The 23,011-nt window shown below is 42.1% G+C and overlaps 1 protein-coding gene across 2 annotated transcripts in view; it reads left to right on the top strand.

Moving 5' to 3' along the window:
• Positions 1-18,724, top strand: part of LOC133486608 (sodium-coupled neutral amino acid transporter 3-like) — a 19,732-nt gene extending 1,008 nt beyond the window's left edge. The window contains exons 2-17 of one of the 2 annotated variants that reach the window (XM_061792032.1): positions 4,608-4,771; positions 8,449-8,547; positions 8,649-8,718; positions 9,942-10,057; positions 10,573-10,646; positions 10,758-10,850; positions 10,955-11,036; positions 11,481-11,563; positions 11,725-11,783; positions 15,449-15,565; positions 15,684-15,763; positions 15,848-15,948; positions 16,038-16,162; positions 16,810-16,954; positions 17,873-17,976; positions 18,049-18,724. In XM_061792032.1, the coding sequence (XP_061648016.1) occupies positions 8,498-8,547; positions 8,649-8,718; positions 9,942-10,057; positions 10,573-10,646; positions 10,758-10,850; positions 10,955-11,036; positions 11,481-11,563; positions 11,725-11,783; positions 15,449-15,565; positions 15,684-15,763; positions 15,848-15,948; positions 16,038-16,162; positions 16,810-16,954; positions 17,873-17,976; positions 18,049-18,153 (1,404 nt within the window). In that variant the 5' untranslated portion in view covers positions 4,608-4,771; positions 8,449-8,497 and the 3' untranslated portion in view covers positions 18,154-18,724. The remainder of the gene's footprint in view (positions 1-4,607; positions 4,772-8,448; positions 8,548-8,648; positions 8,719-9,941; positions 10,058-10,572; positions 10,647-10,757; positions 10,851-10,954; positions 11,037-11,480; positions 11,564-11,724; positions 11,784-15,448; positions 15,566-15,683; positions 15,764-15,847; positions 15,949-16,037; positions 16,163-16,809; positions 16,955-17,872; positions 17,977-18,048) is intronic. The other variant, XM_061792025.1, reaches the window with a different exon arrangement.
• The last annotated feature ends 4,287 nt before the right edge of the window (positions 18,725-23,011 follow it).

Raw genomic sequence — 23,011 nt, 5'->3', positions numbered from 1 at the left:
AAAAAAAAAAAATAGAAGCAGTGTGTGGTTTGTGCTGTTATATTATACTAGGGACATTCTAACCATGTTGTTCCTGCTCCTGTGTTGCTCCACCAAATACATAGGCTGGGCTCAGTTAACGACTATCTCTAAGAGTGAAAGGACTGATGCTACCAAACATTTCCCGTTTGGCTTGGGTCACATTCTAATCACTCAAAATTCCTTCAGCGTGCACAAGTGCTCACATTTGTGTTCAGCATTAAAATATCCATCCAATCATCCATCCATCCATCCATTTTCCTCCGCTTATCTGGGGTCGGGTCGCAGGGGAAGTAGCTTTTGCAGGGAAACCCAGACTTCCCTCTCCCCAGCCACTTCGTCCAGCTCTTCCGGGGCATCCCAAGGCGTTCCCAGGCCAGCCGGGAGACATACTCTCTCCAGCGTGTCCTGGGTGATCCTCGACGTCCATCCGGGAGGCATCCTAATCAGATGCCCCCTCAACTGGCTCCTCTCAATGAGGAGAAGCAGCAGTCTGAGCGCCTCCCGGATGACCGAGCTAATTTCGGCCGCTTGTATCCGGGATTTTGTTCTTTCAGTCATGACCCACAGCTCGTGACCATAGGTGAGGGTAGGAACGTAGATTGACAGGTAAATTGAGAGCTTCGCCTTTCGGCTTAGCTACTTCTTCACCACATCGGACCGATACAAAGTTCGCATCACTGCAGACGCTGCACCGATCCGCCTGTCGATCTCCCGTTCCATTCTTCCCTCATTCGTGAACAAGACCCCAAGATACTTGAACGCCTGCACTTGGGGCAGGATCTCATACCCGACCTGGAGAGGGCACGCCACCCTTTTCCGACAGAGTACTATGGTCTCAGATTTGGAGTTGCTGATTTTCATCCCAACCGCTTCACACTCAGCAGCGAACCGCTCCAGTGAGAGTTGGAGATCACAGCTTGATAAAGCTAACAGAACCAAATTATCTGCAAAAAGCAGAGATGCAATGCTGAGGCCACCAAACCGGACCCCCTCTACGCCTCAGCTGCGCCTAGAAATTCTGACCATAAAAGTTATGAACAGAATTGGTGACAAAGCCTTGGCAGAGTCCAACCCTCACTGGAAACAAATCTGCCAGCAGTGCGGACCAAACTCTGATACTGGTCATACAGGGACTGAACAGAACAGTATCAGGCAGGGGATTCGGTACCCCCATATACCCGAAGCCCCCCCCCGAGGACTCCCCAAGGAACACGGTCGAACGGCTTCTCCAAGTCCACAAATCACATGTAGACTGGTTGGGCGAACTCTCATGCACCCTTGAATAGAGCAGGTCCACTGTTTCACGGCCAGGACAAAAACCACACTGCTCCTCCTAAATCTGAGATTAAACTTCCCGATGGAACCTCATCTCCAGCACCCCTGAATAGACCTTACCAGGGAGGCTGAGGAGTGTGATCCCCCTGTAGTTGGTAGACACCCTACGATACCCCATTTTAAGAAGTAGGACCACCACCCCAATCTGCCAATCCAGAGGCACTGGCGATGTTGCAGAGTCGTGTCAACCAGGAAAGCCCCACAACATCCAGAGCCTTTAGGAACTCCGGGCAAATCTCATCCACCCCCAGGGCCCTGCCACCGAGGAGCTTTTTAACTACCTCAGTGACCTCAAGCCCAGAGATAGGAGAGCTCGCCTCAGAGAACCCAGACTCTGCTCCCTCATGGGAAGGCGTGTCGGTGGTATTGAGGAGGTCTTCGAAGTATTCTCCCCACCGGCTCACAACGTCCCGAGTCGAGGTCAGCAGCGCCCCATCCCCACTATACATAGTGTTGATGGTGTACTGCTCTCCCCTCCTAAGACGCCGGTTGGTAGACGGGAATTTCCTTGAAGCCGTCGAGAAGTCCTTCTCCATGGCCTCACCGAACTCCTCCCATGCCCGAGTTTTTGCCTCAGCGACCACCAAAGCTGCATTCCGCTTGGCCAGCCGGTACCCATCAGCTGCCTCAGGAGTCCCACAGGCCAAAAAGCCCCAGTAGATTCCTTTTTCAGCTTGATGGCATCCCTCCCTGCTGGTGTCGTGTCCACCAACGATTCGGGAGTTGCCGCCACGACAGGCACCAACAACCTTACGGCCACAGCTCCAGTCGGCCGCCTCAGCAATGGAGGCGCGGAACATGGTCCACTTGGACTCAATGTGCCCCACCGCCCCCGGGACTTAGGTGAAGTTCTGCCAGAGGTGGGAGTTGAAACGTCTTCTGACAGGGGATTCTGCCAGACGTTCCCAGCAGACTCTCACAATACATTTAGGCCCGCCAGGTTGGACCGGTATCGTCCCCCACCATCGGAGCCAACTCACCACCAGGTGGTGATCCGTTGACAGCTCGACTCCTCTCTTCAACCAAGTGTCCAAGACATGCGGCCGCAAGTCCAATGACTACAAAGTCGATCGTCGAATTGCGGCCTAGGGTGTTCTGATGCCAAGTGCATGTATGGACACCCTTATGCTTGACCGTGGTGTTCGTTATGGATAACCCGTGATGGGTACAGAAGTCCAATAACAGAACAACGCTGGGGTTCTGATCGGGGGAGCCATTCCTCCCAAACACGCCCTTCCAGGTCTCATTGTCATTGCCCACGTGAAAGTTGAAGTCCACCAGCAGAACGATGGAGTCCCCAGCGGGAGTGCTTTCTAGCACTCTCTCCAAGGACTCCAAAAAGGGTGGGTACTATGAACTGCTGTTTGGTGCATAGGCACCAACAATAGTCAGGACCCGTCCCCCCACCCGAAGGCCGGAGGGAGGCTACCCTCTCGTCCACCGGGGTGAACCCCAATTTACAGGCGTAGAGCCAGGGGGCAATAAGTATACTCACACCTGATTGGCGCCTCACACCGTGGGCAACTCCAGAGTGGAAGACTGTGCAATCCCTATCAAGACTGGACTGGTACCAGAGCCCAAGCTGTGTGTGGAGGCAAGCCTGGCTACAGCTAGTCAGAACTTCTCAACCTCACACACCAGCTCCAGGTTGTTCCCTGTCAGAGAAGTGACAGTCCACGTCCCTAGAGCCACTTCTGTAGCCGGGGAACGGATCGCCATGTCTCTGCCTTCGGCCACTGCTCAGCTCACACTGCACCCAACCCCAATAGCCCCTCCCACAGGTGGTGAGACCATGGGAAAGGGGACCCATGTTATCCAATCGGGCTGCGCCCGGCCGGGCCCCATGGGTGGACGCCCGGCCACCGGGCGTTCACCTTCGAGCCCAACCTCCTGGCCTGGCTCCAGAGGGGGGCCCCAGTGACCCCCGTCCAGGCAAGGGAAAACACGATACAATCATTTTACTCATCATAGGGGTTTTTGGAGCCGTGCTTTGTCTGGTGCCTCACCTAGGACCTGTTTTCCCATGAGTGACCCTGCTTAGGGGCATGAAGCCCCAGACATCTTAGCTCCTAGGATCATTGGGACACACAAACCCCTCCCCCACGGTAAGGTGACGGCTCAAGGAGGTGGCATTAAACTTGAAGCTCATTTTAATGCAATTTTAAAAATAAAAACAGTAAGTCTATATGGATTTTTAAAAATGTGACAAAGTTGATTTTGACATTTTAATGGAGGCTTATAGGCGCTACGGTAGACCTTTTATGTGTGTGTGTGTGTGTGATCATAGCTTGGAAACTAACGTTAAAATAAGACTGGTTGTTTGCAAAGGTGGCAGCGCAGTGGTTCGTTGGTTGGTTGTCCCCTCACAGCAGGAAGGCATCCAGTTTGATTGTGGGTTGGGGAAAGAGGACGGGAATAGGAAGCCATTGCACTTTTCTATTGTGAAAGATATTTCCTAATCATGCAAAAGTATATTGGAGGTGAAAAGGCTGTAGTGAGATATTGTTTGAGCTTATTTGATGGAGTTGAGGATTTGTCCTGAAACCAAAGTATGAAAGGGAGAAGTTTTTGGTTGGGAAATAGGAATAAAACCAGTTTACAATATAATGTGACTTTTCTGATTGTTGTTTGTTGGATGAGATGATTCATTTCCATGCTGAAGGCAAAGTGAAGGTTGAAACTGTTTCACCTGAAATGTGTTGATTGTTTTTCTTTATCTATACATATTTTTGTATTCACAAACATGCATATTAATGTGAATCTGTCTTGGCATCATAGGATAAAGCCTATTAAATTGACAAATGGACACCAGAATCCCAGTCAATGCAACACAATTTTGGTTATATGACACTCTGAGGCGTTGGTACTCCATCTGACTTGTAAAATCTCTGTATAGCAGAATGGACATCATGTTTTACAGGTTTTGTTTATATTTGACCGTTGACCTTGGATGAGATGTTTCAGAAAATAGGTATTTATTTCACAATGTTATTAGAGAGGGTGGATCATCGCCTTTGCTATTTCACTATATTGTATGTCTTAATCCTTTAGCGTGTTTAATTTTGGACCATGGTCAGTAAGACCTTATACTGAAGTGCATGGCACTATAGACATTTATGATGTCTATTTGTGCAGGGACAGTATTTAGAAAGAGCCACGTGACTGCTTGTGTCACTAGCTGAGAAAGCGGCTCTGTCATGTTTGAACAGGGAGGTCATTCTCAGCTTTTATCATGTTGTCTGTCATTACAGAAGCCCGCCAAGTGCAGATATCCACTATTGCAGCCAAACGTTTGGCCCTGCGCTCGCCTTGCCCCTGGTGCACTGCCATCTTGGTCAAAAAACTTCTACTTTTTTTTCTTTGATTTTAAAAACAAAACAGTCAAAACAACAGAAAAGCAAACCAATGAGCGCAGGTAAAGAGGCAACCAAACGCATGTTGTAAATATGTTCATGACCCTAGAACAATGTGTTTTTTAATATTCCATAAACTACATTTACCATTGTCAAAACAAGAATGGATGTTATGTGATAAGATATGTGGAACTCTACACATCTTATAGAAGAAATTAATTGAAAGAAATGTAGAGAAACAAAACAAGATAAATAAAGATATGAGCAAAAGTAGCAGTTACATTTGTGAATGACGCAGTGACCTGAAATGCCTGTTGATGGATCGGACAGTACACTGTGTACTTTTAGTTAGGCCACAAATGTATTTAAACTAGAGCTGCCCCCTCCCAGGAAATGTACCATGTGCTAGCCTATGATGGACTGTCGGGTTGTTAGTAAACAAGTGAATGTACAGCCTAGACCAGGGGTGGGCAAATATTTGATTTCTAAAAAGGACAGATGGGCCTGGTCAAAAATAAAAGGTTAAATGTAATATATTGTTAAATGCTTTTTCAATCATAAAATAAATAATTCACTCATTTTCTGATGTTATTATTATTACTTAAATTAAATGGACTCAATCAATTATTTAATAAAATAAACCGTTGTTAAGAAGTGCTTTTTAAAATATTAAATCCATCCATCCATTTTCTATACTGCTTAGCCTCACTAGGATTGAGTGTGGGCAGGTGTACCCCACCTGCTACCTATCCTAGCAGGTGGGGTACACCGTGGACCAAAGCCATAGAAAACAACGTCCAGACATGGATTATAATTTTGAAAAGGGTGGTGTGCTTGGCAGCGCACGCCCTGCCCCCTTCTGACAGCCTCGGTGGAAAAAAAACATGTTGTCTTAATAAGCGTAGCCTATAGTTCACTAACTGGCCTTGGTGATAAATTCAGATTAACGTAAAATAAATATTTTGAGGTTTCTGTGGAAAATATCCCATTTATATGGGATAAATTTTGGAAATCGGCAGTTGCGTTGCCTCGCATTGTATAGTGATGGTATGTCAAGCTGGTGACAATATGGCACCAACGCATGTCAGGGTACAGACTTTGCTTTCTACATCTTTGCCCTAGGATGGTTGCCAGCCAAATGCAGAAGTTCTTAAATGTATATGTAAAGTTGTATAGTTTTACTAATATTTGTATTTCATTATTGACAATGGCAAAGCAAAGCAAAATTTATATAGCGCATTTCATACACAAGGTAACGCAATGTGATTTACATGATTAAAAGCATTTAAAAACAAAGAAAAAAAGAGCTTATGAACATTTATAACAGAGAGCCCAAATGAAAGTACAATTAAAACAGTGTACAGCGCAAGAAATATCATTTCAAAGTGGAAATCCTTTAAAAAGCATGAGAAAACTGAAGTTTTTAACCTGAACTTAAAAACACTCACACTTGGGGCTGGCGTCACTTCTGTTGGCAACTTATTCCATTTGTGTGCAGCATAATAGCGAAACGCTGCTTCACCATGTTTGCTTTGGATTCTGTGCTCCACTATTTGACCTGAGTCTGTCGATCTCAGAGCCCTACTGGGTTTATATTCAATTAGAATTTCTTTCATGTATTCAGGACCTAAACCATTTAGTGATTTATAGACCAGTAGCAGAACTTTAGAATCTATTCTAAAGCTGACTGGGAGCCAATGTAGAGACTTTAGAATTGGAGTAATATGCTCTGACCTCTTTGTTCTGGTCAGAACCCGAGCTGCAGCATTCTGAATGAATTGCAGCTGTTTAATGCTCTTTTTGGGGAGTCCAGTCAGAAGACCATTACAATAGTCAAGTCTACTTGAGGGTACGGTGGACGACTGGTTAGCACATCTGCCTCACAGTTCTGAGGACCGGGGTTCAAATCCCGGCCCTGCCTGTGTGGAGTTTGCATGTTCTCCCCGTGCCTGCATGGGTTCTCTCCAGGTACTCCGGTTTCCTCCCACATCCCAAAAACATGCGTGGTGTGTTGATTGAAGACTCTAAATTGCCCGTAGGTGCGAATGGTTGTTTGTTTCTATGTGCTCTGCGATTGGCTGGCGACCAGTTCAGGGTGTACCCCGCCTCTCGCCCGAAGATAGCTGGGTTAGGCTCCAGCACGCCCGCGACCCTAGTGAGGATAAGCAGTACAGAAAATGGATCGATGGAAGTCTACTTGAGATAAAAGCATGGATAAGCTTCTTCAGATGGTAGAAGGCAGTTTTAGTAATTGATTTGATATGACTGTTGAAAGTCAGGTCAGAATCAATCAGAAAACCAAGGTTTCGGACTTGGTCTTTGATTTTTAAAGAGAGTGACTCCAGGTATTTAGTAACAGCAACCCTCTTTTCGCGATAGATACATTTAACATTTTTTTATGAGGTAAATTGCTGTAAAAAAAAAAAAAAAGTAAGAAGAAACATTAGTTTTGGCTGGATGGGTTCAGTTGTGTACTTTGACTATGATGACATCGGCCGGACCACCATTTACAACTTTTGTGTTGTTTGTGTTATTTTCCCTATGACACACTTGACTGTGTGTTGTAAAATATTGTAATCCTTTAAAAGTTTGTTTCAGTAAATCAATTCAATTATATAAGTATGCGGCCACACTGAAACTTAAAAAAAAAAAAAATCATTCGGACTTTAGTGAATAAAGTCATAATATTCCACAAGAAAATTTGGAATATAATGAAAAAAAGATCGATTTTTTTTAAATATACAATATTTAGAATAAAATTCAAAATTCACACATCAACATGCAACTGTCAGAGACCAGCAGCTGCTGATTCTCAAGACTGATATGGGATATACAGTATTAATAATTAAATATTTGTCACTTCTGTTTAGATGATAATGGTGATTTCATTTACATAATAACATTGAACTGCTCATACTAATCATGGGGTGGATGTGCTTAAACATTGATTAGTTGGTTGTTGTGAAACTTATACTAAAGTGTAACTTTACATAGCATCCTGGACAGTGCTCATTTTAACACAGGTATGAGATAATGGTCAAAATATGTGTTTATTCTCTTAAGTATTCTCAAATGATTTTTCTTGTAAAATTGAGACTTTTCCTTGTAATTGTATGACTTGTGGTGGTACTTTTATGTTCATTTCAGTGTGGACCGAATTCTCGTACTCTTAACATCCCTGAAAAGTGAAAATAAAAATGTTGTATACATTTTACAAACCGCAGAGAAGAGATGTTGTTAAAAAGCCTCCCGAATATGAATGAATAAAAAAATCTCCAAGTATATGAAATCAGGCTTCAAAATGGTGAATGTTGCAACATTATCTCAGCATTCAAACGCTGTGGTTGTGTCCGCAGACTGCGCTGAAAACAGGCTCCGCTCAACATTCAACTGTCGCTCAAATACGTTTGTACATTTAGCATATGCCTATATACATAAGTGAGAGAGACAGAGAAGAAACGAAAAACATTCTCACACAATTAGCTTCGTCCAGTTGCATTCAAACTTATCTTTAAGGGAATGAGTACATGCAGAGGATGAGAAAGGAAGAGAAAAACAGGGAGTAGTCAAAAAAGTCCAGAGCACATTTGCAAGGACAAACAGAAGTACTGTGCTAAGAGCTATGGAACAATTAAACATGCAAAGATTATATAAAACTAAAATGTGATTTTTATGAAACATACATTTTCCAAATGAATGAAATGTTATTCATTATTTGTATTTTACACTCCTTTTTCAGAATTCACCTTTAATTTTACTTCATTTAAGAAGAGACTCTACCATCCAATATGGAAATGGAGAAATTGTCAAATGGACATGGAGCTGCAATGGATGAAGAGTATGCTATAATTGTTTCACTTTAGTTAACGTGTTGCAGATTACCACTAACTCTAGCGCGTTTATATTGTTCCCATTTAAAGTACAATGTTCTACTTCCAGGGTCCCACAAGAGGAACAGTTGTTTCTACAGCACAAGAGCGGGCCCACAAAGACGCCCCAGTTTACCGACGTAAGTATGGCAGGACATGGGAACGTTTGGAATCATTCACCTACATCCACTTGGGTCTTAAATCAGGCTTCCCTATTCTTTCAAGAAATGTATGTTTTCTTAAAAGCCATTTTGAATAGCTTAGAACAAAATCAAATCCTTCAATGAGAAACAGGAGAGTGTTTACCTATGCTCATTAGGAAAGCCAAGAAGATACTTGCAAATTGGGAGGATATTGACTTAAAAAATTTCAATCATTGTCATCAGATTGAACCTACTGTGCCACAGACAACAACACTGCTACTACATTTGTTGTTCATTTTCCCCTTTCACCATTAATATGTTTCTGTGCTTCCTGAAGTTTAGTCAACAACAGCAACACGTTTACATCTGCTAAAATTAATTTAGCAGTTGCAATATTAGACTAGACAGTCAAACACACCAATACAAAATGAGAACACTCGCAACCAGCTACAGTAGGCCAAAAACCCACATCCAGAAGCTTGCATGAAGACTAACTGGATATGTTACTGATGTCATATCCCTAGGCCACGTAACACTATATATGTTGTTGTGACTCACCTTCTCCCATCCATCCATCCATTTTCTGTACTGCTTATCCTCACTAGGGTAGCAGGCGTGCTGGAGCCTATCCCAGCTATCTTCGGGCGAGAGGCGGGGTACACCCCGAACTGGTCGCCAGCCAATTGCAGGGCACATATAAACAAACAACCATTCACGCCTACAGGCAATTTTGAGTCTTCAATCAACCTACCACGCATGTTTTTTTGGAATGTGAGAGGAAACCGGAGTACCCGGAGAAAACCCACACAGGCACAGGGAGAACATGCAAACTCCACACGCGTGAGGCCGGGATCTGAACCCCGGTCCTCAGAACTGTGAGGCAGATGTGCTAACCAGTCGATCACCGTGCCGCCTTGTCCCAATGCACAGTAACACACTACATAAAACTAGTTTATTTCTTTACATTCTCCTTTATTATGTTTTCTACAATAATGTTCTATTTTTCTTTTTTTAAAAACGTAATGATATTTCTCTTCATTTCAATTGGGAAAATTGATTTGATATTCAAGTAAAATGAGTAATGAGTATTGCTAGGTGTACTGCTATTGAATGTGAAATCACCTTTATGTTTTGAGTTTGTTGTTGTTGTTTTTTTGTTTGTTTTTTTGTTTTGTTTTTTTTGCTCTAATCTTTAATATTCCGTCTTGATTCTCTTTCAGTTTGAGGGTAAAACCTCCTTGGGAATGTCAGTCTTCAACCTTAGCAACGCCATCATGGGCAGCGGAATTCTGGGTCTTTCGTACGCTATGTCCAACACAGGCATCGTCCTTTTCTTGTGAGCGCTTGTTTCATAATCCTTCGAATGCTGTTTTTGGAAGTTCTTCACGAGTGTTTGTCTGTCTGACTTCCTCTTCCTGTCGGCCCCAATGTCCTGTCGCAGCATGGCACTGTCAGCCCCGTTTGTCACTCAACAGCCTGGTGTGCTTGGCGAGCAGATGCCATTTTCTTTTTTCATTTGCCTATGGGGCAGTTATGATTGAGCCCTATAAATTCTGCCTGGCAACAAGTGGCTGGGCAAATGTATGATGTGATGAGGAAAAAGAATCAATCTCTGTTGCTGTTTTTCATCAAGAATAACAAATGAGTGTCTCATCTGATATGGAAGACTGTCATTAGAAATTACTGTAGAATGTACATCTGACACTAATGGCCAGTACTAACGTAATGGTTGATGCCCCCTCCATTTTCCCTTTCTAAAAACACTATTGAAGTAGGTTTTTACCCAGGCCTTGTTTTCACCTCTCTGCCCTCCCTGACCACATTTCTCTTGTTACTGTGTGTGTATGACAGGGTCCTGTTGATATGTATTACATGTCTGTCCTCCTATTCCATCCATCTGCTGCTACGTAGTGCAGGAGTCGTAGGTAAGTCTTCAAAACATTTAGAAAATACAGTAAAAACCTTGAGTCAAGGCAATGTCTGTTTCTCTCAACTTCTACCTCTTAAGTTTGATTTCTTTTTTTCTTTTTGTCCAGGAATCCGTGCCTATGAGCACCTGGGCATGAGAGCATTTGGACATCCAGGGAAGATTATAGCAGCTGTCATCATAACGCTACATAATATTGGAGGTCATTTGTCAATATGAATGGGATGTAATTCTAGAGGAAAATGCCATGACACCTATGCTTTGACAATGAAGGCCATGCCAATAAATATGTGTCTTTTTCCGCAGCGATGTCCAGCTACCTGTTCATTGTGAAGTCGGAGTTACCGCTGGTCATCCAGGCTTTTCTCGGCCAAACATCCGGGTCTGAGTAAGTGGGCAAATGTGAAGTTATATTAAAAATGATTCATACTTTGGCAAGTCCCTGACCTGACTGGACAATTCGATCCTGGTCAAGAAAAGTCATCTAATTAATATGGATATGGATTTATTGAGAAAGAGTATGAATAATTCTGGGCATGTGACCTTTTGGCACAAAGAAAACCTAATACTTTTGCAGTTAGTTTATATTCAGTTCTATTTAACATGTACATCACATAAGAAATCTATATTAGTTACTTTTTTGACATAAGTCTATCGACACATTTTGTACAATCCATAATCAGTATCGAAGAATGATAAATAAACGTATAATAATTTGACCAAATCCATGCAATATAATCAACAACAATGTATGTGTATAATAACACGGGTGTCATTTACACGTTTGTGGTAGAATTGTGTAAAGGAGTCTCTCTTTATCTTCCTCACCTAGTGATTGGTTCATGAATGGAAATTACCTCATCATCATCGTCACTATCTGTATCATCTTTCCGTTGGCCCTCATGAAGCACCTTGGTAATTCTCAATTTTTGTCTTTACTCAAATGATCCTATATTTAAAATACAGCCTTTAGAGCTATGTTGGAAATGGATGATGTCACAAAAACACTGTAGATTTCCAGACGTCCCATCATAACCAATGTTCCTGAATCAATTTGATTGTCTTGTGCTCCTCAGGGTATCTGGGTTACACAAGTGGCTTCTCTCTCTCCTGTATGGTGTTCTTCCTCTCTGCAGTAAGTGCATGGGAAATACACAATGCCCTGTTATTGTTAAGGCCAGTTATACAGTTAATGGTTGTATTGACATTCAGACGCATCACCAAGTGTATTTCGCTTTGATAGATTAACTGTATTATGCGGACACTGTCAAAACAAAATGAAAGACAGAAAAATTATGATTGTGGACCACAGAAATGTAGGGTATTTCAGTTCTACATTACACCCATTGTAAACTCACACTCCGGTGTATATTTGTGTTGCACACCACACAGAGATTTTTTTCTAACATACACAGCAAATGTAAATTAAACTATGACCTAATCCCCACATATTTAGTGTAGGAGTTGAGAACCACTTCATGCAGCAGGTCTGTGATAATTCAATACATAAAAAAATTCATAGTGTGTGGAATAAAAGACCCTTCCTCGAGCACATAGAGGTGAAATCTCAAGTAACAACAAAACAGAGATTATCTGAATTAAAAGACAAAATAGCTCACCCCTGTCCTTAATGAGGACAAGTACTATTGAAAATGCATGGCTGGATGGATTTGCAAAACATGACTCACAATGGTAGGGGTATGTAACTGTCTTCTTTCTACAAATACTAGGCCAAAAATTGGACCCAAACTGTCTTCATCTGAGAATGCAAGCCTTAAGGTTGGTTGCCTACCATTGTCTCCTCTGCAGCCTGAACCTGCTCTTGGCTTCAACAACGGCTCTTAGATAACACAAAATGACTTTGGAAAGACTTAGCAAATTGAAACAGATCATTTGTTTGAAACTATGCCATTAAATGCACAATGAATTGTATTTTTTAAAAATGCTGTCTTTGCAAATAATATTTCTCAGAAAAAGAGCAATTATCCATTCATCGATTGAAAGCTACCTGTCCCTGTGTGAAAAAGAAATTGCCCCCTAAACCTAATAACTGGTTGGGTCACCCTCAGCAACAACAACTGAAATCAAGTATTTTCTAAAACTGTCTGAGTCTTTCACACCTCTGTGCATATATTTCTGCCCAGTTTTCCTTGCAGAATTGTTTGGATTCAGCAACAATGGAGGGTTTTTCGAGCATAAACGACCTTTTTAACGTCATGCCACAGCATTTCACTCAGATTCAAGCCTACTAGGACTGGGCCACTCAAAAACCTTCATTATTTTTTTTTTTAAGCCATTCAGAAGTTGACTTGCCGGTGTGTTTTGGATCATTGTCCTGTAGAACCCAAGTCTGCTTCAGCTTGAGGTCACGAACAGATGGCTGAACATTGTCCTTTAGGATTTTCTGGTAAAGAGCAAAATTCATGGTTCCATCAATCATAGCAAGTCGTCCAGGTCCTGAAGAAGAAAACGACCCCAGACCATCACACTACCACCACCACCATGTTTGACTGTTGGTATGATGTTCTTTTTCTGAAATACTGTGTTACATTTACATCAGATGTAACGAGATATACACCTTCCAAAAAGTTCAACTTTCGTCTCGTCCAGAAAATATTCTCCCAAAAATCTTGGGAATCATTCAGATGGTTTTTTTGGGGGTTTTTTTCCCAAAGGTAAGCGGAGCCTTTATGTTCTTTTTGGTCAGCAATGGTTTTCGCCTTGGAACTTTGCCATGGATGCCATTTTTGCCCAGTGTCTTCTTTATTGTTTAGTCATGAACACTGACCTTAACTGAGGCAAGGGAGGCCGGCCTGCAGTTCATTAGCTGTTGTCATGGTTTTCTTTGTGACCTCCTGGATGAGTCGTCGCTATGCTCTTGGGGTAATTGTTGTTGGCTGGCCACTCCTGCAAAGGTTCACCACTGTTCCATGTTTTCTCTTTTTGTAGATAATGGCTCTCACCGTGGTTCGCTGGAATCCTAACGCTTTAGAAATGCCTTTGTAACCCTTTCCAGACTGATCGATGTCAATTACTTTATTGCTTGTCTGTTCTTGACTTTCTTTGGATTGCGGCATTCTGTTGCCGCTTTTGAGATCCATCCATCCATCCATTTTCTGAGCCGCTTCTCCTCACTAGGGTCGCGGGCGTGCTGGAGCCAATCCCAGCTGTCATCGGGCAGGAGGCGGGGTACACCCTGAACTGGTTGCCAGCCAATCGCAGGGCACATCGAAACAAACAACCATTCGCACTCACAGTCATGCCTACGGGCAATTTAGAGTCTCCAATTAATGCATGTTTTTGGGATGTGGGAGGAAACCGGAGTGCCCGGAGAAAACCCACGCAGGCACGGGGAGAACATGCAAACTCCACACAGGCGGGGACGGGGATTGAACCCCGCACCTCAGAACTGTGAGGCTGACGCTCTAACCAGTCGGCCACCGTGCCGCCGCTTTTGAGATCTTTTGGCCAATTTCATTTTTTCAAATATGTTCTATTTAAATTATTTCTTGACTGAATAGGTCTGGAGGTAATCAGCCTTAGGTGTGTTCAGTGAAAATGAACTCTGCTGTAATTAGGCACAGTTAATTCATAATTCAACAAGGGGGCGCATTACTTTTTCACACAGTGCTAGGATGCAGGTAGCTTTAAGTAGGTTTTTTTTCTTAATAAATACAAAAATAAATAAAAACAGCATTTTACGTTTACTTGGTTTAGCTTTTGCCTGACTTTTACACTTTTTTATGATCTTAAACATTAAAGTGGGGAAACTGTGCAAAAATGTAAGAATTTTAGAAAGGGGCCAGTACTTTTTCACAGAAGTGTACTGAAACGGTTTAACCAAAGAACAGCTCTCAGTGTGATGCATTGCATTTTATACTACTGCAAACTATCCAACCATCCATTTTCTATACCGCTTATCCTCATTAGGGTCGCCAGTAAGCTAGAGCCTATTCCAGATGGCTCTGGGGTACATCCTGGACTGGTCGCCAGGCAATCGCAGGGCACATATAGACAAACAACCATTGACACCGGATACCAGGAGAAAACCCATGCAAGCACAGGGAAAACATACAAACTCCATACTGGAAGTCCAGAGCTGAGATTTGAATCCTGAGGCGCAGAACTGTGTGGCAGATGTGCCACTAAATACTAGCCCACTGCAACCACTAGCCCACCATGCTGCCCACTGTAAACTACACTCACAATAATAAATATATTTTATATTGCATGGGTGTCAAACTTATTTTTGTCATGGGCCACATTGTAGTTAGTTTCGCTAAAAGGGGCGCCATGACTGGGAAACCATATAAAGGTTAAGCCCCTCCTATTATTACAGCACAATAAATTGATGGATAACTAGTTATGAAATTTAGAAGTCAAGGATAATAGTTTGTTCAGTTATTGATCAAGTTACTTTAAAAAGAGGTTTGGTAACCAAAAACATGGTTTTGCAATATGTCATCATTATTATTTATTACATATGACAATTTGAAATGTTGGTACAGGTTTTAGCAGGAATAATGAAAGTTGATGCAGATGATTTGCTTTTACGGGCAACATAAAACAATGTGCCGGGCCCGATCTGGCCTATGAGGCCTTGAGTTTGACACCTGTGGTACAGAGGCAAACCTAACATAAGCAAAGCTGACTTTGACTATCTCAACCTCTAAATGAACAGTTGTGTTATATAAAGCCTTAAAACTAAATTTAATGCCATGAAATTTCAGATTTTCTTGTAAAAAATTGATCATCAAAAAATGTGTAACATCCTTCAATTCCATTCTGCTGTCACATAAGGTCATCTACAAGAGATTCCACATTGTGTGTCCTCTGGAGGCGTTTGGCAACTACTCTGTCAGCACAGAACTCTCAGGGGATATGTGCACCACTGCATTTTTCACCATTAACCAAGAGGTAAGCACAGACATCAGAGCCTGCAGTGCTTCTTAGTGTATGTATGATAAGCATATATTTAAGTGCCGTATTGCATATGACAAATGGCTGGATGGATATTTTCCCACTTTATTTGCAGACAGCATATGCTATCCCAATTCTGGCATTTGCCTTTGTATGTCACCCTGAAGTTCTTCCCATCTACACAGAACTAAGAAAGTAAGGCACACAAAAAAAAATTACAAATAACAAATTTGTTTTTCTGCCATTATTGAGTATTTTTTTAAATCGTATTCCCTCAAGCCCAACCAAGAGAAGAATGCAGAACGTTGGCAATGTTTCCATCCTTGGCATGTTCATTATGTACTTCCTCACTGCTACATTTGGCTATCTAACCTTTTACGGTGAGTGACCCAGTTCTCATAGTTTGACCAGAGGTTTTATCATTTGAACTTTAATATCAGGTTGTGAATTGTTTTTTTTTTTTGCGCAGAAAATACAGAAGCAGAGCTCCTCCATACCTACAGTAAAGTGGACCCTCTGGACACGCTGATTCTCTGCGTGCGATTGGCTGTCCTGGTCGCCGTCACTCTCACTGTCCCCGTGGTCCTCTTTCCTGTATGACCATGCACACCCTAAATTAGAATTAAACACCCAGTACCTTTCCTTATATTTAACATTTTCATAAATTTCTTAGTTCAAATCCCGGCCCCGCCTGTGTGGAGTTTGCATTTTCTCCCCCGTGCCTGCGTGGGTTTTCTCCGGGTACTCCGGTTTCCTACCACATCCCAAAAACATGCATGGTAGGTTAATTGAGGACTCTAAATTGCCCATAGGTGTGAATGTGAGTGTGAATGGTTGTTGGTTTATATGTGCCCTGCGATTGGCTGGCGACCAGTTCAGGGTGTACCCCGCCTCTCGCCTGAAGATAGGCTCCGGCACGCCCGCGACCCGCGTGAGGGTAAGCAGTACAGAAAATGCATGGATGGATAAATTTCGTATCCCTGATATGCTGGGAGTAATCATAAGGTTCTACCACCTCATAGTTTGACTTGTTACCAAATAATGGTTCCTTGCCCTATAAATGTTGAAATGCTGTCCCCCAATGTTTTTGTATTTTGCATTCCTCTCACTTTGAAAGAGCACAGTGAGAGCACGCTCAGATGAATTTTCAATAATCTTCAGACGAAAGGCATGCTGGAGTAATAAATAAATGGATGTGGTCGGAGGTGCTTACTGTAAAGTATTGTGTGCGTTTCCATCAGATCCGTCGTGCCCTGCAGCAGCTTCTGTTCCCTGGGAAGCCTTTCCACTGGGTGCGCCATATAGTTATTGCCATGTGTCTGCTGTTTGTTGTCAACCTGCTGGTCATCCTCGTGCCCAACATTCGAGACATCTTCGGCATTACTGGTATCGCATTCAACTGACACACTTGTTATGGCTGTAATTATATAGAACTCATGTATTGATATGTTATTTTGTCAAAATCATGACAAATATGATCATTACACTTTGGAATCTGCCAATTAACATAACATTTGCAACGTTGTCAGTAAAGATGAAAATTAAATGGACATCGAACTTGTTGGATAAAACCAATTTAGCTCATTGAAACACCAGAGGGGTTTGTAAACAAAGCCAAGTAATTGGGCAGACCATAGTTAAAATGATAAAGATAGCACTAAGATAAAGATAACACTAAGAATAGGGTGGCTTAATTAGTTTGGAAATATTTTTATACAAGATCAAATAAACCTGGGAAAACCAGTACCAAACTAACCAGCAAAGATGCCAAAATGTCAACTGCAACAAAATAGGGATCAAGTAATTTCAGTATTGCCATTAAAATAAAAAGTATGGATGTATTTTTGCTAAATAAAGTATATATATTTGCATAGTATATATTTTTTTAATGGGTTAAACGACCTCAAATATCAAAATAAGTCAATTAGGGACAAATGACATTTATGTCAGCCAAAATGTTTGTGCAATGTAATCGTAATGTGTCATTTTGCGCTACAAAAGTAGATCAAACTTCCTGTTCGATGACAAAGATACGATTTCTGTACTGGTACACATTTTCCACCAATACTCTTTATGAGCGAAAATGAAATCGAACATGGGCCTCCCCCTTTGTGTAAGTTTGTAGTTATGAAGGTCCCTCCATATTTCTGCCCCGCATACATGGATTTTAAGCATTGATATACTATATACAAAGAGCCAAGACACATTTATAAGTACTGTACGTTCACTTAGAGAACGAGAAAGGTTTTGTTGTTGTTGTTTTTCAAGTAAAATGTTGATATAGTGTCTCTTTTTTGTAACCAGGGGCAACTACCGCTCCCAGTCTGATTTTCATCCTTCCTGGACTCTTTTACATCCGCATCATCCCCACTGAGCAAGAGCCCATGAACTCCAGACCAAAGATCCAGGTCGGTCTCTATTTAGGCCTTTAGGAAGGACTGTTCCATACTGATGTCTCCTCTTTTTGTTTCTGTTTTCAGGCTGCGTGTTTCACAGCACTCGGGTTTCTATTTATGACCATGAGTCTCACTTTCATTGGACTTGATTGGACGAGCGGGGGAAAACGAAATCTGGGCGGACATTAAAGTGCTTCCATGCTTTATAGACACAGCATCCTCACTTATTCTAACAGTCCTCAACTTTCTGTTGGGTGGTTTTGAGCTGGGAGCGCTCGTTAATTATGAGAGGACACGCTGTTCCTCCATGGCTTCGACAATAACAAAGTATGTCCCTTAAGCCACTCAGGACACAGGTAGTGCCGGCCCGCTCACGTTGACCATGGAAGCCACCATATTTGCAATTGTCCATCTTCACTAAGTGTCACTAAATTGTGGAGGGTAACGCTGAGAAGAAAATTGATGTCTGCAAGCAAAACATTTGTTTAATCAGTGCTTAAAAAAATGGAGCAGAATAATGACATTGAACAAGACCAAACACTCTGGGGCGGGAGGCATTTGAGGTCATTAGATGTGTTGTACTTTGTAATACTGCGGAGCAGTACTTCACAAACTGCAAAAGAAATGTTAACCTCAGTCAAAAAGACTCTGGTATTGCATGACTATACTGTGAACCAATTAATTTGGTATAACCAATTATCTTGGTTGTGTAAATTTACTGTGGACATTATATACAGTTCAATAAATATTGTCAAAATAATATTTCTGTGCTTTTTTAACTGGCATATAAAACCTGTTTGTCATATGCAACAACTGAGTAGAGAGGCATCAGAATCAGAATCATCTTTATTTGCCAAGTATGTCCAAAAAACACAAGGAATTTGTCTCCGGTAGTCAATTGACAGAGAACACTTTTGAGACATAAAGACATTGACAAAAAACAGTCACTGAGCAATAAAGGGTTGCTAGTTATCTGGTAATGCCGGTACATTTATTTTTTATTTTTTTTGACAATTGTGCAAAAAGATGCAGAGTCCTCTAGCACTTAGAGCAGTTCGAAAGACTAATATTGCAATAGTCCGGTGCAATGACCATTGTGCAAAGGGCGCCGAGACTTCAAGGAGTGTATGCGGTTTAAAGTGACGAGTAGCGCGATAATCTGGGACAATGTTGATTGTGCAAATGTTGCAGATACTCCTCAATCAGTGTGGAAATGGAGCAGATGCTACTCTGGCATGAGTGGCTAGTATTGGTCAACAACAGATATGCAAATAGTGCAGCGTGGAGAGACTACTACAGTGAGTGCACGAGTAATATATAATTGGCCCCACAGAAATGTGACAACAAACTCAAGTAAAAAAATTACCAGCATGTTGTAATGGAATTGTAGGTTAGGTGTTTAAGAAGTTGATTGCAAGAGGGAAGAAGCTGTTGGAATGTCTGCTAGTTCATGGAGGCTGATGCAAGATGTAAGAGGACCCTCTCTGACACATTGTACACAACACAATAATCACAATACTGCGTCTCACCTGTTGCAGTCTCACGCAGTATTTGTGGTCTGAAAAGCTACTGCTTTTTATAGGGCACATATAAACAACCATTCGCACTCACATTCACACCTCCGAGCAATTTAGAGTCTTCAATTAACCTACCACGCATGTTTTTGGGATGTGGGAGGAAACCGGAGTGCCTGCCCGCAGAAAACCCACGCAGGCACGGGGAGAACATGCAAACTCCACACAGGCGAGCCCGGATTTGAACCTGGGTCCTCAGAACTGTGAGGCAGTTGTGCTAACCAGTCACCTACTATGCCGCCCCACGGGCACTTGCCAACGAAAATAATTTTGGAAACTACCAAATCATAATTTGATACATTTTGCAGTCAAAATAGAACGTTTTGTTCAAACAATTTATTTTCCCTTGCAACATCTGAGGGCTTTACTATGAAGATTAATTTCAATCCAATAACTTTCTAAGGGAATGTAAATGTTATTCAGGACTCCAGCAAAACGATTTTCTAGTTTGACAATGTTAAATATCAACCAAAGTTATGATGATAAAATCAGTTGTTACTATTACACATATTCGGTATATGTGACGGTTGATGCAAGTTCTCATGCTTGTAACGGTGTACTTTTTTGTCAGTCTTCGTTAACTGGACGGCAGCATAAAATTGTGGCAGGCTATCATCCAAAACATCACCGGTGAAGTGTTCAGTTCGTATTTGTCAGTTTTTGTTGCAGCAAGTGCCTCAGCGTTTTAATTGCCTATTTTGTTTGTTTTCTTTACGTTGATTTCAATCTTACGGCGTTAACTCTGTGCCACTTGTGTCTGTTCATTTTCCCCTCAATTCTTCAGCAGCAACCCAGTCATCAAAGGTATTGTAATCACCAAATAAAATTATTAAATAATTCATTATTATTTTAAGTGATCAAATTTCTGTCCTCAGAGTACTTCGTTTACTAAATTCTATTTTTATTACTAAAATCTGACTATGTCAGGTTGCTGTGTTTGCTTGTATGATCTAACGGCTAAGGAGGCTGTGCATCAGTTCGGAACAATGTAATGATTTTTTGACGTTGGAAAGGTCATTATCAGCTGATAATGTACACCTATGGAATTTTCTGAGCTAATCAGAATCAAGTATTCAACAAGACCATGGTAGAATACTGTGTGCTCTCACACAAACATTAAACCTGTACTTCCAAGTGCCTTAAAAATAACACGAACCGATCTATATATAAAGTATTTTTTAGCTATTCATATAATTATTTATTTTTTAATAAAGCTTTTGTAACAGTCTTAGAAACATATTTTTTCATACCATGGTTTCCATTTTCCATACTTTACTTCCTCTCTAAAAGATTTCAATCTTTAAAAAATGAGTTGTATAGGTTAGATGTCAAATTAATGGTGAAAAAGGTAATGAAACAATTCATCTTGGTCTTTTATATCACAAAAACTTGGCATTTTAACAAGTCTGTATATTTATTTACCGTATGTGCCCTGTGATTGGGTAATCGACGATAAGTCCAAGGTATACACTGCCTCTAGCCATAAATCAGATGGGATGGGCTCCAGCTCACCTGCTACCATAAAGAGGACGCATGCTCAAGTAAAAGGATACATCGGCTTTTTATGGTCTGTTCGATTGTTGCCATTGGTGAACATACTTTTTATGTCCACTACCGTTGTCGCCCGATTTGCATTTGTCTGCTTGGCCTGTATTTTGAGTGTTGTCCTTTCACTCCTCCTACACAAACTCTGAACGAATGACCCTACCATAAAGTTAAGCCAGTGGTTTAAGCAGCCAGCCAACCAAATATAAAAAAGGTAAGACGTGTCACATTTTGGACTGCAGAAAAAAAGCACTTGAACTTTTGCCGGCATGCCACATCAGCAATACTAGCGACTCCTTTCCCCTCAAAATAGAAAACCTTTATGTCTGCCAATTTTCTACCAGCCCTCCTCCAACCTGCTAATCTTCAATCTGCTAGTTTTCAGTCCAGGGCTCAGTTTTTAGTGCTTCCTCTGTCTAGTCCTAAATCTCCAGCACTCTGGCCCACAGTCACACCACTGGCCCCTGTTGCTCCCGTTTCTACACCGCAGCAACCCAAGATTCTGGCTCCAGCTCCCTCTCCTGGCCCAAGAACCTGTTCTCAGTTTCCACTTGTGTTCGAGCCAGGCCCTGTGCTGCAGTCATCCGAGGATCAAATTCTTGTTCCTAAACTGCAGTACAGTACTGTGAGTATCGAGCGTCTCAGCTGCAGCTGCCTGAGTCGAGTGGCTCAGGCGCATTTACATTTACATCAGGGATGACCGCAGCCTTGAGAGGATTGTCAAGCAATGGAGATTCAGAAATCTGGGGGAGCTTCACAAGGAGTGGACTGAGGCTGGTGTCAGTGCATCAAGAACCACCACATACATACATGTGTATGACATGGACTCCAGTTGTAGAATTCCATGTGTCAAACCACTCCTGAATCAAAAACAACATCAGAAGCGTCTGTGCTGGGCTAAGGATAAAAAGTACTGGTCTGTTGCCCAGTGGTCCCAAGTCCTCTTTTCCGATGAAAGTGAATTTTCCATATAATTTGGAAATTAAGGTCCCAGAGTCTGGAGGAAAACTGGAAAAGCACAAAAGTCAAGCTGCTTAAAGTCCAGTGTGAAGTTTCCAGTCAGTAATGGTTTGGGGAGCCATGACATTTGCTGGTGTGGGTCCATTGTCTTTTATCAAGTCCACAGTCAACGCAGCTGTCTCCCGACGAGCTTTTTGGGGACAATTGTTTTATTTTCCAGCAGGATTTGGCACCTGCCCACAAAGCCAAAACAACTAAAACCTGGTTTAATAGCCATGGAATAAAAGTACTTGATTGGCCAGCAAACTTGCCTGACTTGAACCCATTTGACAAATTTATTGGGTATTGTCAAGAGGAAGATGAGGGAGCAGAAACCCCGAAATGCAGACTATCTGAAGGCCAATATCAAAGCAACTTGGCCTACAATAACACCTGAACTCTGCCAAAGGCTGATCACCTCTATGCCACGCCACCTTGATGGTGTAAGTAATGCAAAAGGAGGCCGAACAAAACACTTAGGGCATATTACTTTAATATACTTTTCAGGTGACCAACATTGTGTTTAAGATCCTTTATTGTTGGTCACATGAAACATTTGGGCAGCACGGTGACCAAACTGGTTAGCACTTCTGCCTTACAGTTCTGAGGATCCGGGTTCGAATCCAGCCTCGCCTGTGTTAAGTTTGCATGTTCTCCCGTGCCTGCGTGGGTTTTCTCCAGGTAACCCGGTTTCCTCCCACATCCCAAAAACATGTATGGTAGGTTAATCGTAGAGTGTAAATTGCACATCGGTGTGAATGTGAATGTTTGTTTATGTGCCCTGTGATTGGCTGGAGACCAGTTCAGGGTGTACCCTGCCTCTCGCCCAGAGTCACCTGGGATAGGCTCCAGCACACCCCGGCCCTAGTGAGGATAAGCGGTATGGAAAATGGATGTATGAACATGAAATATTCACATTTTGTGAAATA

Source organism: Phyllopteryx taeniolatus, chromosome 1 (assembly GCF_024500385.1).
Source record: "Phyllopteryx taeniolatus isolate TA_2022b chromosome 1, UOR_Ptae_1.2, whole genome shotgun sequence".
Lineage (NCBI taxonomy): Eukaryota > Metazoa > Chordata > Actinopteri > Syngnathiformes > Syngnathidae > Phyllopteryx > Phyllopteryx taeniolatus.
Note: the sequence above shows the minus strand (reverse complement) of the source record. Positions and strands in the feature narration are given on the sequence as shown.